This window comes from Pangasianodon hypophthalmus, chromosome 13 (assembly GCF_027358585.1).
Source record: "Pangasianodon hypophthalmus isolate fPanHyp1 chromosome 13, fPanHyp1.pri, whole genome shotgun sequence".
Lineage (NCBI taxonomy): Eukaryota > Metazoa > Chordata > Actinopteri > Siluriformes > Pangasiidae > Pangasianodon > Pangasianodon hypophthalmus.
The window spans coordinates 3632901-3647950 of NC_069722.1; the positions used below are offsets into that span (position 1 = coordinate 3632901).

At 39.2% G+C, this 15050-nt stretch overlaps 2 protein-coding genes across 6 annotated transcripts in view; one reads left to right on the forward strand and one right to left on the reverse strand.

Annotated features, from left to right (window-relative positions):
* Positions 1-13046, forward strand: part of glyr1 (glyoxylate reductase 1 homolog (Arabidopsis)) — a 57515-nt gene extending 44469 nt beyond the window's left edge. For all 4 annotated transcript variants that reach the window (XM_053239441.1, XM_053239442.1, XM_053239443.1 and 1 more), the window contains 2 exons: positions 12900-12952; positions 12995-13046. In XM_053239441.1, coding sequence (XP_053095416.1) covers positions 12900-12952; positions 12995-13031 — 90 coding nt within the window. In that variant the 3' untranslated portion in view covers positions 13032-13046. The remainder of the gene's footprint in view (positions 1-12899; positions 12953-12994) is intronic.
* The window catches only part of csnk1da (casein kinase 1, delta a), a 34830-nt gene extending 20080 nt beyond the window's left edge, over positions 1-14750 (reverse strand). For both annotated transcript variants that reach the window (XM_034309984.2, XM_034309985.2), the window contains exon 1: positions 14155-14750. In XM_034309984.2, the coding sequence (XP_034165875.1) occupies positions 14155-14230 (76 nt within the window). In that variant the 5' untranslated portion in view covers positions 14231-14750. The remainder of the gene's footprint in view (positions 1-14154) is intronic.
* Positions 14751-15050: the final 300 nt, after the last annotated feature.

Genomic DNA, 15050 nt, shown 5'->3' on the forward strand with positions numbered 1-15050 from the left:
GCGCCGACAGAACGGCTAGTAGGTAAAAAGTTAAGATTCGACTTTAAAGCGATGTCGGGAAACCGACTCCACCCCGTTTCCAAGCGCTCGCGCATCTTATTTCCCCGTGTTGAGTCAGAATGACCCACATTCACACACCTCTTCAGTGTAACGTATTTACTACGTGTTTTTTTTTTTTTCCTACTCATCTGCCTTTCACTCTGCGCCGCGAAAACAACGCAACTTCCCTTTACATCACTGATAAACACGTAGGTATCATTGTGACTAATGTTCTCTGAAAACAACCAGTTCCTTCAAAAACGTATAATCACTGATGTGAAGGTTTTGTAAGGAGATGTTTATTTAACGTTTATGGAAGGAGTCTCCAGTTTCAGCACTTTGTAGTTTAAAAAAAAAAAAAGAAATCAGTCACAGTGCTTTCCCAGCACAGGAAAGTGTTCAGGACAGAATAGTTCAGGCTTCACACAGAGAGAGAGAGAGAGAGAGAGAGAGAGAGAGAGAGAGAGAGAGAGAGAGAGAGAGACGGACAGAGGGGTCCGGCTATAAAAGTGAGAACAGGAACTAACTTGTCTCTCTGATGTTCCACATTAAATCTAACTACAACCCGTTAAAACGTGCGACATGTCGTTCATTAATAAATTAACGATTAGAACTCTTGGTAAATCTCTGTGGTATAAGCGCAATAACACACTCCAGGCCGTGCGGTTATTTCCATCTCACCCAACCTGAAACCAAAGCAAAAATTAAAAAGGATATCCACAGCAGCTGCTCGAGTCTCTGGTGGTCTGAACAGTATAATATACGGAGGCCATATTTCTTGCTCGTGCTCCAGCTGAGAAAGCCGCAGGTCTGCTGTTACGTGCACGAGCGCCTCCTGTTCACCATTTGTCTCTGAACATGACAGAGCGCAGAAACCAGTCGTTCTCAACCCGCTCTTAAGTGAAACGTGACACTGCAAGAAAAACGAGTCAAAGCAACAAGACCTGCAAATAACACGGCAACGACCTTCTCAGCGACCCGCCCACGCCCACGCACGCACGCACACACACACACACACACACACACACACACACACACACACACACACACGGTGAGTCTGTGGGATAAATGGATTGGGGAAGGGCGAGGGTGTGTTCTCCTCCCCCCACACACACACACACTCCGTCACAGGCCAGACGCATACCATGTCTTGCCCAGACGTCAGTCGTCAGCATGAGTCCATCATCAGCTGACAGTTAACTATATTGCGATATTTATCACACAAATAACTGAAAATATAACTTTGCAGAAAAATGGTATTTTGCACAAACATTCCAACGAAATGGGGTGAGCTGTTACAGGAAGCACAAGTGTTTTGACCCTCCAACACCACAGCAATCCGTTTAAACTGAAATGTTACATTGCGCTTTTTGCATCATTTATAGTTACGCAATCCAAGAAACAAGTCAGTTCCTGTTGCCACTTATGTTATAGAGGATAAAAACTGTCATTCCTTCCGTCTCTCTTTTTTCCTTCTCTTAAGAGGAAAATAAAATGTCACCTGGAAACCACAAATTCACAGTTACAAAGACTCCTTCTACACGTTAAATTACAGAAAACGTCACCATTATAAACAGTTAACGCGTGTATGAAGCGTTCGCCATACGAGCGTGGAAGGAACTACAGTCCGATATGCCGTTACAGAAAATTAATCAACACTTTCTGACCAATCAGAGGCTTGTGATGAATTTCATGCTCGTTTGTGTTTCTCAGGGTTTTTTTTTTTTTTTTTTTTTAATTCGCACACCCTCTCTGAACTCAGAGTTCAGTTTGTTGCAGGTTTGGAATTTAGCCTGCATGCCTCATCACGTATTTGTTCCTCGACTACAAACTCATCTTCACCGGAGCTGCCATCAATGCACGTTATGCAATGACTGCAGTGGACATTTTATTTCTTCCTGATGACGAACATGCCCGTGCGCCAAATTCCGGGATTCGTCACGCTTTGTCAAAAACATTCTCGGGAAAATTTAGCGAGGTGGGTATCATCGATACGAGTGCAAACAAATTCTAGAAAATATGACGTTCATGATGACCTGCGAGGTGCTACCAGAGAAAACGCCTCCCCAACCCCGAGTTCAGCAAGTGGCATCAAATCAACATGGCCGCTCACAAAACCAACCGTAAACAAAGTTTACGCTACATGGAGACTTGTAGCATGTGTAGCAGTCGCCAGCGTTTTTTGTTTGGTTGGTTTTTTTCTTAAATTTTCATCGGCCGAGGTGCGGTAGAAACTCTTTTCACTAGATGGATTAATGAGCTCACGCGGATGACGGATGATCTTTTCAGAATCAGAAACACCCTGGAATGAGGAAACGCAGCCGAAAATAAGAATCCAGGACAACACAAAGCGCTTACACAACTTGACTACCAACACGACAACGTCACACGTGAAAACAAAACAAGATTTCGATCATATTTTTATGTAGGAGGAGAAAAGTTCACACCATGACTCAGCGAAAATGTTAGTCAAAGATTGATGCCTTGTTTGCTGTGTTATTATGAAAACTCGATGTGGTACATCAGCGAGGATAAGGGCCACGACTACACCGCCGTCGCTTCCACAAAAACTCAAACGCCTTATTTCCCACAGTTAGAATTAGGGCACTTGACGACCTCAGTGTGGTATTAGCTAAGGCAAGTGGACTCTACTATGATTTTGAAATTTTGTGTAATCACTCAAACTGCACAACTTTTATCACTTTTCATTGGCGAGCTAGGAATGGGGTTTGTCGCAGATCCCTAAAATGAGTCTACTCCAAATTAAAGTATCTTAGCGACCCCTTTTAGCGTCGTTAATCCATGTTCACTTAACAAACCACGACTATCTAGCACATGGATACCTGTAATCTCGTCTCATATCCATATCCAACACTAATATTTTGCAAAAACATTAGTGATAAGAAATTACAAAAAAATTACGTGACGTCACTAAGCCGCCAAAACATCTTCAACAGCCCAAAATGGCCGCCTAAAGTCAGCCAAGGCGCACTGGAACTCGATATCTACTTATCCGAGCCAATCAAGATGCATTATTACATAATCATAACTCGCGTATGATCTAATGATGTTTCAGGGGGGACAAAACGGGCTGGAAGCGGAAACGGCCGATTAAATAAAATAATTTCAATATAAACTGAAAGAACTGTCACAGTCGTTAATCATCAACCATTTGAGTTTATTTAAAAAAAAAAAAAAAAAAAAAAAAAAAAGGCCACTCCTTTACTTCGGGGCAGAACAGGAGCCAAAGGCTCCACCCGAACACACACTAGTCATCTCCTGAAGAGGGGAACACCACACACACACACACACACACACACACACACACACACACAAAATAAAGGCAGCTAAGCAACAACTATAAAGCACAACACTCCTGTCAGCAAATTCTTCATGGCAAGGCAGGGTGCAGGAGAAATTCCCATTTCCTGTACATCAGGTTTTGGAAATTATACATAAAGAAATAAAATCACATGGGGTCAGTAGGGGTACTTTTCACTGATTCATGGGGTAGATGTGGGGCAAATCCATGGTACAGGGCAAGAAAATAACCTATACGACATAAAACGATTGCATGTGATCACTTCAGTAGAAATTATTTACAGAAGTAATTTTTTTTAAATCCCAGCTATAAAGGTGCAATAGTCAACTTTTTGTAATTTCTCATTTGTTCCAATTATCTGGAAGATATTTAGGACATGATAAAAATAGTTTCGAGTTCAGCGCAAGCGTTTGGAAAACTGACTTCCGGTCTGGAATGCTTGTTTATGTTTGGATGCGGCGCCTGGCAATCATTTCACAGGCCATCATGTCACAAACCCACCTACATATCTGTTCGAGACCTAATCTTGATTTAAAAAACTGACTAATCTTACCTAAAGCACCTTCAATAGTAAAATCTTATAAACTGTTGGAACAGGAAGTGATCCGAGGCCAAATTTAAGCTTTCTGTCAAGCTGAACAAAGTCGTGATTTCCTTCATTGTAATTTTTGACATGCAGGACGTATCGGTTTTCACCACAGCGGAAGATAAAGGTGAAGCAGCATGTCAGTGGAATGTAGATGTGTAGAGACACATTCGGCAGGTCGAATCTCTCTGACGAGGAAGCTGATAAAACCAGGGACATGTTCAGACACATTCCTGTTACGAAACAGACCATTCTGCTTTCACACTCTCAGAGAACCAGCGTCTTCCGCTGACGATCAGGAAGCGTGTATCATCCACTACTTGCAGCATGACGAAGTGAAATTTCTTATCCTGAACGTTTATTTCTGATGTTTATACCTGTTTTGCAAACATAACTTACAAACCAAGATGGATTTCACGTGACACCTTGGACACGTGGCCGTATACTTTCTAAATATTAAAAATAATCTACTTAAAATAATAATAATGCTCAAACTAGCAAAAACATCTCTGCATTAGCACGAAGCAAAGTGACCAGCGGTGGGCAATAGGACAAAAATATCATATCGCGATATAAAGGTTTACGAACAATTTCCCAGCAATATAGCTTTGTTAAAAAATAAATATATAAAAAATCTTATTATATTTTAAAAAAGAAATTAAATCATTATGTATAAAACCTACAAACAATAAGAAAAATTCTTCTGTAAAAATTTTGAGCATATTAAAAATAAGGTAGAAAACTGAAACGTCAAATCAGTTTTTAATTCAATTCATTTTTAAAAACTGTAAAAACTTGAAAAAATATCCGCGGTATTTCAGAAAATCATATTCTGACATAATTTATTGTGATATCAGAGTTACATCATATGGTCCGGCCCTAATCACGACACTGACAGCGGAATAGTTTATCAGTTTAAAATCTTTGACATCTGAGCCAGTGATTTTTTTTTATAATCACAAAAATTACAAACTGACAGGACGCTGTTTATTCAACATTAATTTTGTACTAAACCTTAAAAATTTCTGAAATTTTTTTTTTTAAAGAAACCTTTTTCCCCTCTTGTATTTATATCATTTTCTTTTAAAACTAATAAGCTTTTTACACACAGAAAAAAAACAGACACTGTAAATGTAAACAAAATGTAAAATACAAATGATAAAATCACAAAAATAAAGGAAAAAAAGTCAAGTTATTTTATATATAAACATCTCCAACAGCTCAAAAAATACTTTTATTCCCCCTAAATTCCGGTCTTTAGCGTTTGTTACAGGATCTGATATCCGATACGTTTTTTTCTTCAATATCTGATCCACCTTTGTTTCTTTTTGGGGAAGTATCAAGCAGATACTGATACCAGGTATAGAATCAGTGCCACCTCTACTAAAGAAAAAAAAAATAAATATAGATAATCATTAATGACACAACGTGAAGCTATGTCAGAACACGTCTTGGTCAACGAACAACATTTGTATTTAGAGAGGTAAAAAAATTTTGTCTTAAAAAATAATTTCAACAGAATCACTGTCCTGGATGGATGAGAATTTGTAAAGGGAATAAAAGTTAAAGCTGAAACTTCAGAGCTCAAAACAAGGCTGAAAAACCCAACAACTCTACAAGAAAGTCTTCCAGGAAGCAGATCAATACGCTCGTCCATTTTAAATCCCGAGCAGCAGCTGCTCTCCCTCCTCCCCCTCACTCCGGGGAAAATGGGGGCGAATCCTAATCTAAAGCAACTACAACCAAGCTTTCAGATAACACAAAAACCGCAACATCACAACACGGCATTGGAGGAATTATGTTAGCAAGCTATAAATGTAGCCATGTGAACAAATCCGATCGAAGGTGATCAATGTACACTTGATAATCAGAGCAGTAAGAGTGGGTTAAAACATCGAATCTGTAGAAGTGAAATCTCTTTATCAAATTAAAAATTCTGTACGTTTTGTTCGGTCTAAAAACAAAACAAATGCGCAGAATTTGCACTCACGTATGCGCATTTGCAACTGGAGTCGAGATATAATTTACTGCCAAAAAAAAAAAAAAAAAACACAGTCCATTATGAAAATTAGCAATGGCGTCAAGAACCAGACGTGTAAATCTTTTCGTTTCACCTGAAGGTTACGAACAGAAAGTGTCTGATTAGCTTTAGACCACGTCATAGATGTTGGTGAAACCGAAAAAGCGTCAGTTGTAAAGTTTCCCTTCACTGATTTTACAGACATTTCAGAAGAATTAAAAACAAAACCAAAGAAATCTTTCGCAGGAATCAGCCCAGGAACTCAGAGCGGCCATTTTAAACGAGATTAGAGCGGTATTTGCTTTAGATCCGTCAATATTGATCCATCAATTAATGGTTAAATCTGTAACACTCACTGAACAGTTCGCCGTTTTGGCAAGTTAATACGTCACGAATGTCACCGCTAATGTATCACTAATGATTGCTAGCGAACAAAAGAAGCTTACACACAGACATCCAGTTTCTTCTCCTCCTCTGTAGCTTGAACACGCAGAGATTGAAAATGATGTAATTGTGAGTTCCAGCTTCCCACTTATGAGATAAAATGGATGGCGCGTAGGCGGTTAGAAACTGACTCAAGCATAGCTAGTCAGCTTCATACAGCGTGGGCGTGGCTCGTTTGCCAGCTTACTGTTGCGAATCCTTTCATAAAACGTAGTTGTATAGTTAACCAGAAATAAAATGCTATAGTACTGTGTGGATTGGTAATAAGAGCAAATGAGTAAAGAACGTAAGCACGACAGACATCCGGAAAAAAATAAAATAAAACATTGTTGAATAATTCAATAGTGGATCACGATACCAAGACAAATGATTCCAATAATCATTGCTGCATCGAATCACGAAATCGCTTGGTACGTTCATGCTACAAATGATTATATGCGTCCCAGATCACCTCCGATTGCGGTCGGAACGACTGGACCACAACGCGTCTCCGAGCCACGCCGAGTCGCGCTCACACTTGTGATCGGATCACTCGAGACAGATGTTCAAGCTTTTAAAAGCATCGTTTCCGCTAGTCTCTGTGACATTTTGTGTGTGTTTGGCTGATGCTTTTTGGATGAAATCAGCAAAAACTGCAGCTTTATAACGTAACAAATTCACACATGTAAAAACAAACAAGACTGTAGCGCACAAATGTAGAAAAAATCCTGGTCTAATCATCATGCTAAATAATTCTAATATAACAATTACGAAAAGAAAAAACGCTGAGTCTATGTGACTCGTTCCATGCAAGGAAAATCAAAACAGCTCTTTAGTGATATGTGTGTGTGTGTGTGTGTGTGTGTTGTTGTTCAGGCCAGTCATGCCCCAGCTGCACTTCATCAGAGTCGAGTCCACTCTCGGCGTGAGGAGTGTGAGGAGATCAGGGGGCTTTTCCATAAGCTCCATGATAAGGAGATTGCGATTGTTTCCAGCACGCGTGCTGAATCATTGCGTTGCGTTACATTTCGCAAGTCGTAATCGTCCAATGCCAATTCAGGACACCGTGACACGGATATCATCTGCGCAGCCAAATTTATAATCACCTGCTTATTTAAGCATTTTTTATTTCCGAGCTGTCGTGTTTAAGTGTGTGAGAACGACTGCAACACCTCATGAACCTCGAGAAGCGACTCAGAATTCTTACATTTCAGTATCACGAGAAAATATTTCATCAAGGTCTACATCATCAGCACGTTCAATTCTTTAAAAAAAAAAAAAAAAAGGCATTGTGAGGAGTCACCTAAAGAATGATTCATCAATCAGAGAGTCTTGTTTGTTTGTTTGTTTTGCAAACCTTGGAAATTTTCCGCTGATGCATTTCTAACCTGTTACGCTCTGCTCGTAATATCATCATCAGGGAAAATCTAAAACACAAAATCCAGAAGCAGAAACACTAGCACAAGAATTTTTTTTTTCTTTTCATGTTGAGCAATCTGTACAGGATTAGTGCTCCAGCCCTTGGGACATTTCTTTGGCACTACCGCGCGGTTACAACGATTCAGAACAGAATAGAGAAGGGTTTCATCACACGCTCTGCACAAAATCATCTCGAAGCTCAAACATAAAGAGCCGGCCAAGCAATGAGCTCAACACGGTGAAGCTCCAGCGTGCAAATAAAAACAGAAAATAAAGAGCGAGTTGTGGGAAGAGAGGCCCGAGAGCGGGTTCAGGCGTGAGCTGATAATCGGTTTCACGACGTATTGTGATATTCAACAGTGTTACACTTGAAACCAGGGCAGGGAGATACGACGATGTAATATCAAATATAATCATAATAAATTACTTCACTACTCACTTTTCACAGATATCATGACATCTTTTTATAGCTTCATATTTTCTGAAAAACTATTACACGCTCAGACTGTTGTCTAGAATCATTACGATTTATTAAACTCTCAAATTCCTTATTTTTCCTCCTTTATTTAAGTGTTAATTTTTTTTTTAAATAAAAATATCATCAAACTCAGAGTAATACAATCCTACAGTTTCGCTGGCAAACCTAAATATCACGATACCCCCTAGTGTAGTATAGAAATCTATCCAAGAATCGTGATATGATATTTTTGACAAATCACCCACCCCTAATCAAAACTTAAAAAAAAAAAAAAAATCTGCCATAACCCGTGTTCCCACCACACGGCACTTTCTTTTTCTTTCTTTTTTTTAGCATTTATATTCCTGAGATGAAATTTATCCCCATTCAGAGAGAAGCATAACTGCATTTCATACTTGTGAGCCCATTTATCGAGTAAAATTGATACGTTTAGTTTGGTTGATAGCGAAGAAAAAAAAATAACAAAATAGATCTGATCCTGTAACAAATTATTTCATCATCCCTCCATTTTCTCATTCTGTCTCATTATCTTTCTTTCTGTCCCTCTCTTTCTCACTCTCTCTCTTCTTCTGTCTCTCTCATTCTGTCTCACCATCTCTCTCTGTCTCTTTCTTTCTATCTGTCACTATCTCTCTCTCACTTTACCTCTCTTTCTCTCTGTATCTCACTCTCTCACCATCTCTCTTTTGTATCTTTGCAAAAGTTCTTTAGTTAAAAAGCATGTTAAAGCTCAGTAGCTTTTATAACTTGGGTATGGAAATCGGCTGATACGCAACATTTCGGTATCCGTACCGGAAAAGAAAAACTGGCGTCGTGCCATCTCTGGATATCTCTAGAAATGTTAGAAGTATTGCTCAGGAATACGGCAACGTTAAAAATAAATAAATAAATAAATAAATAAATAAGTTTGGCACGTACGTGTAGATAATCACACAAACTTTAAAAGCGTAGAAAACACGGCGACGGCGTGAAATAAAGATTAAATAATTACACAAATGACGACTTTCTTCCTCAGTCCAGATCTCCAGAACACGATGTACTCGATCAGTCAAGCTGTGGTTTTGGTCTGAGGTTTACTCTGTGAGTTTTGTGCTGTAGCTACGAGTGCGAGTCAAATGAAAACCTTCAAAGCGTGACATAAGAGAGTCGATTTTCCCCCCTAGAAGAATCCAGACACTTATATTAAACGCTGGAACACTTTGAACGAAATGGGCATGATGATGAAAAATGACGCCCTGTTCGTGCCACCTATGTGTAATAAACAATGTAAATGAAATGTAAGGTGTTTATTGGACTCCTGTCGTGAGTTAGCGTGTAAGCCAAGCTCACAGCCTCCAATCGCGCACTGCACAAACCTCAGCTTTACCTCTTCCTGATGTGGTTTCTGACTCTGTGTGACACATTTATCTATAAATACAGACAAAGAGAAACACTGAGCTTCAAATTTATGATGACTTCAGCTATTTTGTGAAACATGTATAAGGCAATGTCTTTTGAGACATGCTAAACCGGTAGCTTAATTTTATCAGCTATATTAGCGTCGCAGCTCCAGAGCAAAAACTAAAATAAAAAGCAAACGCGAGGCAGGAACATGAGGGGAAAGTGGTGTGGGTTTCATTTTGGACTTTAATTAATTCCCAAACGCTGGCCAGGCGAGGTGAAGCGAGTGCACTCGAGAGGAGAGGAGCAGCTGGCTGAAAAACCCGTGTGATGATAGCGGAGATTATATTACGTCATTGTCAGCGCATGAGAACCACGCTACTAACACTAACACTCAGACGACAGACTCATCGAACAAACATTTAAGGGTTCTACCAAAGGAACAACAACCAAACTTCCTACGAGAGAACCCTTTCAGATATTTCACGCATCTTTCAATATAAACATATTTAACGTGTTTCAAGATGGAGTTTACGGGGTCTTTGAATAATTTAGCAGACAGGGGAACGCTCTGGTGTAGGGATCCACACAGAACCTTTAAGGGTTCTTCAAGAGGAGCAAGAACCAAGCGTCATACAAGAGAACCTTTCCAGATAGGAGAACGCTCCGGTGTAGGGTTCTACACAGAACCTTTAAGGGTTCTACCAGAGGGACAAGAACCAAGCTTCCCACAAGAGAACCTTTGGGGATAGGAGAACGCTCCGGTTTAGGGTTCTACACAGAACCTTTAAGGGTTCTACCCGAGAGACAAGAACCAAGCTTCCTACAAGAGAACCCTTTCAGGTAGGGAAACAGTCTGGAGCAGGGCTCCACAGAGAACCTTTAAGGGTTCTACGAGAGTGACAAGAACCAAGCATCATACAAGAGAACCTTTCCAGAAAGGAGAACGCTCCGATGTAGGGTTCCACACAGAACCTTTAAGGGTTCCAACAATGGAACAACCACCAAGCTTCCTACAAGAGAAACCTTTTAGACAGGGAAACAGTCTGGAGAAACTGTAAGGGGTCTATCAGTGGAACAACCAAGCTTGCTACAACAGAACCCTTTCAAACACTCTGGTGTGCTACAGACACACACACACACACACACACACGTATACACACACACACACACACACACACACACACACACACACACCCCTTTCAGAAATCACAGTGATGAATGAAGCGTTAATAACATCTCTTTAAACGAAGAAGAAAACTATTCATGAACTTCACTCTACTCTGATGTTATTTTAGCTCATTATAAAGCAGCGTTATAATTACTTATAAAACTCGTGTGTCATTTTTTCCTGTTTGAGTTTAAAACGTCTCACGTTTGAGAGCTTAAAAATTATATCAGACATTCAAATACGTATGTTTAATCAGTCTACCACCCAATATAGACTTTACAGACTAAAGGCAACAATAACAAGATAAAAATATACAAAATTGATCAGAAACGGCAGGTCAGTAATTTCTTTTCTATGAACACACAAGAGCTCCGAGTATCACCTGGTACCTGATACTGACTTCTTCATAGGCTGTTTAAAAGGTTTCATGTGTGTGTGTGTGTGTGTGTGTGTGTGTGTGTGTGTGTACGTGCGTGTGTGTGTGTACACGTGCGTGTGTGTGTGTGTGTACGCCCCATGTTCTATGACTCACTATCAACCAGTGATCTCGGGGGGGAGAAAGAAAAGAAAGAAAAGAAAAAAAAGAAAAAAAAAGAAACGATCCTCGCTGAGATACTTTGCATAAATACTGAGATAAATACTGCGTACGCAAACAAATCATTTTCGTTACGCGTCTCAAAATCGTTAATGTGTAAATGCGAAACGGTGTTAGCGTATTCTTAATGACGCTGTCAGCTCAGGATGATGAGCGAGGCGTGTGTAATGGTCAGGAACACCTCGTTAGCCTTGATTAATTAACAGAATTAGCATAACAATCGCATCATAATAGGCTTTAGGAACGACTCGCATATTAAATCGTTATAATTAACTGTTTTTTTTTTTGTTTTGATTAAAAGTCTTTCTTCGAAATGCTCGTCTATACTCACTTTGATTAACATCTTCCTACATTACCCATAATCCCGTGCTGATAGTGATGCAGTAGAATTTAGCTCTCACTTCATCTCTACTGAAACGGAGCGATGCAGCGGCGCTTTAGTGCTTTCCTCGAGCTAGATTTCTCACCTCCACATCTGTTCACTCTGCTCAAACTTTTTTTTTTGTTTTAAAGAAGAAAGCTTCGAATTGCATTCAAACGTCGCGCTTGCCATCTTGTAGAGCATCAACTAGCCAAGTCTAACAACGTCTTCTACTGCATCGTGTAGCTGCATTGCATTCTGGGACCCCAAGTCTGACATTTGCACCGACGTCTCCACATCTCGTAAATATGGTGTTTAAACGTCGCTGGGAAATGAACAGTGAGCGAGAAATAAAAAGTTCAAGCTTTTTCAAGGCATTAGCACTTCAGTTTGAGGTTGTTGAATTTTCTTCTCTTATTAAACGTCATCGTAACTGCGCTAACGACGATGCTGGTGCAGCACACAGCTGCTAACTTCTCACGGAAATACAGGTAAAAAAAATTCAAATTAGCAAGTGGTTCGCTGAGCATGTCACTAACATTTCAAAAGAAACATATTTAAAGTGTTTCAATATGGAGTTGGCGGGTTCTCTCGGGACTTCGCGGGTTCCTTGTATAATTAAGGTTCCTACATGAGACCCTTTTAGATAATGAAACGCTCTGGTGTAGGGTTCTACAGAGAACCGTTAAAGGTTCTACTAGAGGGACAAGAACATGGGCTGGGTGATATCACAATACAATATCTATACTGTTATAGTTTAATCACAATTCACTTCTTCTGAGATATCGCTCACATCGCTCTATACTTCTACATTTAAATATAAAAAATCTTCAAAAAGTACAAACTCTGGACTGAATCTCAGCTGATTCAGTGATTCCACTCCTTTTTGATTTTTGTTTATTGTTGTAGACAGTAAGTACAAGGATCATCAAACTATTATAATTAAATGAAAAATGACAGCTTTGCTTAACAAACTCTGATACTGTGAAACATACGTATTGTGGAAATATTGCAATATATGATATTTGTCAAATCACCACACCCTTACAGAGAAACCATAAGGTACATAAGTGGTATATAAGTGTGTATAAAAGGCATATAAGAGGTGTATAAGAGGTGTATAAGCGTATATAAGAGGTGTATAAGCGTATATAAGAGGTGAATAAGCGTATATAAGAGGTGTATAAACGTATATAAGAGGTGTATAAGCGTATATAAGAGGTGTATAACTGTATAAGAGTGTATAAGAGGTGTATAAGGTGTGTATAAGCGTGTATAAGAGGGTATAAGAGTGTATAAGGTGTGTAAGTGTGTATAAGCGTGTATAAGGTGTGTATAAAAGGTGTGTATAAGGGTGTATAAGGTGTGTATAAAGTGTGTATAAGAGGTGTATAAATCTGTATAAGGGTGTATGTGTGTATAAAAGGTGTATAAGGTGTGTATAAATGTGTATAAGAGTGTATAAGAGGTGTATGTGTGTATAAGGTGTGTATAAGCGTGTATAAGAGGTGTATAAGGTGTGTATAAGAGGTGTATAAGGTGTGTATAAGTGGTGTATGTGTGTATAAAGTGTGTATAAATCTGTATAAGGGTGTATGTGTGTATAAGTGTGTATAAGAGGTGTATAAGAGTGTATAAGAGGTGTATGTGTGTATAAGCGTGTATAAGAGTGTATAAGGTGTGCATAAATCTGTATAAGGGTGTATGTGTGTATAAGAGTGTATAAGAGGTGCATGTGTGTATAAGGTGTATATAAGTGTGTATAAATGTGTATAAATGTGTACAAGTGTGTATAAAAGGTGTATATACACAGGAATGTAACACAGGAAGAAAGACAGGGATGTTTATTGTACTCTATAACACTTTATGATTTCTGTGAACGGAATAACACACATCTTGTTTTGACGCTTTTATTAAACACGATTATTTCCTTCTGTCATAAACACTTGATGACGCAGAAAGGACGATGTGTTGTGGGTTTTTTTTTAACCTTACACTGATTATGAGAAGTTTAAGCTGGTAACCAGCCAGCTAACTAGCAGTGTTAATCCCTAAACCTAGCCAGCTAACCCAGTTAAACAGGCAGGAAGGTTAGCAAGAAGCTCGACTGGCTTGGAAACACTGACTAGTTTGTAGCTTGACCGCTAAATAAATCGTTTTATCTTCAGAAAATTAATCGAAATAAAAACAATTCGGATTGAATTTAATCATTTTAACGGACAAACACAAAACTAGTCAGATAGCCAACTAGCTTTCGTTAGACATTACAACAATTCTGACATGTCAAGCTAAATAAATAAGCACACTGTTTTATCAACCATCTCTATTATATTTTTATAGAAAAAGAAATATAAACTCACCCAAATAAATGTCTCCAAACGACCCGGAGCCGATTTTCCTCCCGAGCCTGTATCTGTTCCCGACTCTCAACTCCATCGTACAAAAATAACTAAATTACACAGCTAGCAAAACAGCTAGCTCTACCAAAAATACAGAAAGGATGTATGTGATTATATCGATAAAACTATAAAAAATAACAACAATAATACGCCAAGTCTATCTATATTCTCTCTGTCTCTGTGTGTGTGTGTCTCTCTCTCTGTCTCTTCCGTGCTGAAGTCACTCTCCAGGCTCCACAGCTGTGCTAAGCTACACTGAAAGCTAACGCTAAAGCTAATGCTAAGCTAATTCCCCTTCAATAATTATCCCAGTTTTTTCACCATTTGTTTTCTAACATTCCGAGCGTCGCACCATCACAATATCGGGCTCGACATGAAGTCTAAAGTGTCAAATTTATGCTCCGGATGTTTTCTTTTTAAAAACGAAGCGTTTAAAAAAGGATGAAGGCGGATTTACTTTACATTGGAGAGAAGAAAAAAAACATATACATATACACTGGAGCCTTCTTAACCCTCTTCCGTCGCTCTACCGTTTACAGCCCGCGTACGTCTGACGCCATTAAAGTGTACGCCTATTGCGTGACGACGTCACTTCCTGTAGCAACAGCAGGGAAGGTAGAATGTGATTGGTTGGCTGTGGATTTTTCTTTTAAAAAGGGGAGGGGCGCTCGAGGAAGCTTTACACAACAACGACAACAACAAAAGGCTCGGCTGCTAGGCTTCTTTTGTTCGCTTCAGCCAGTCCTGTCATGAAAACTCCAACTTTTAAACAACAATTACACTGAAATATTAGTTTATAAACTTTTAGCAACGCTATAAACTTTGAAAAAATATGTTTTGAAATAGACTGTAGCCTA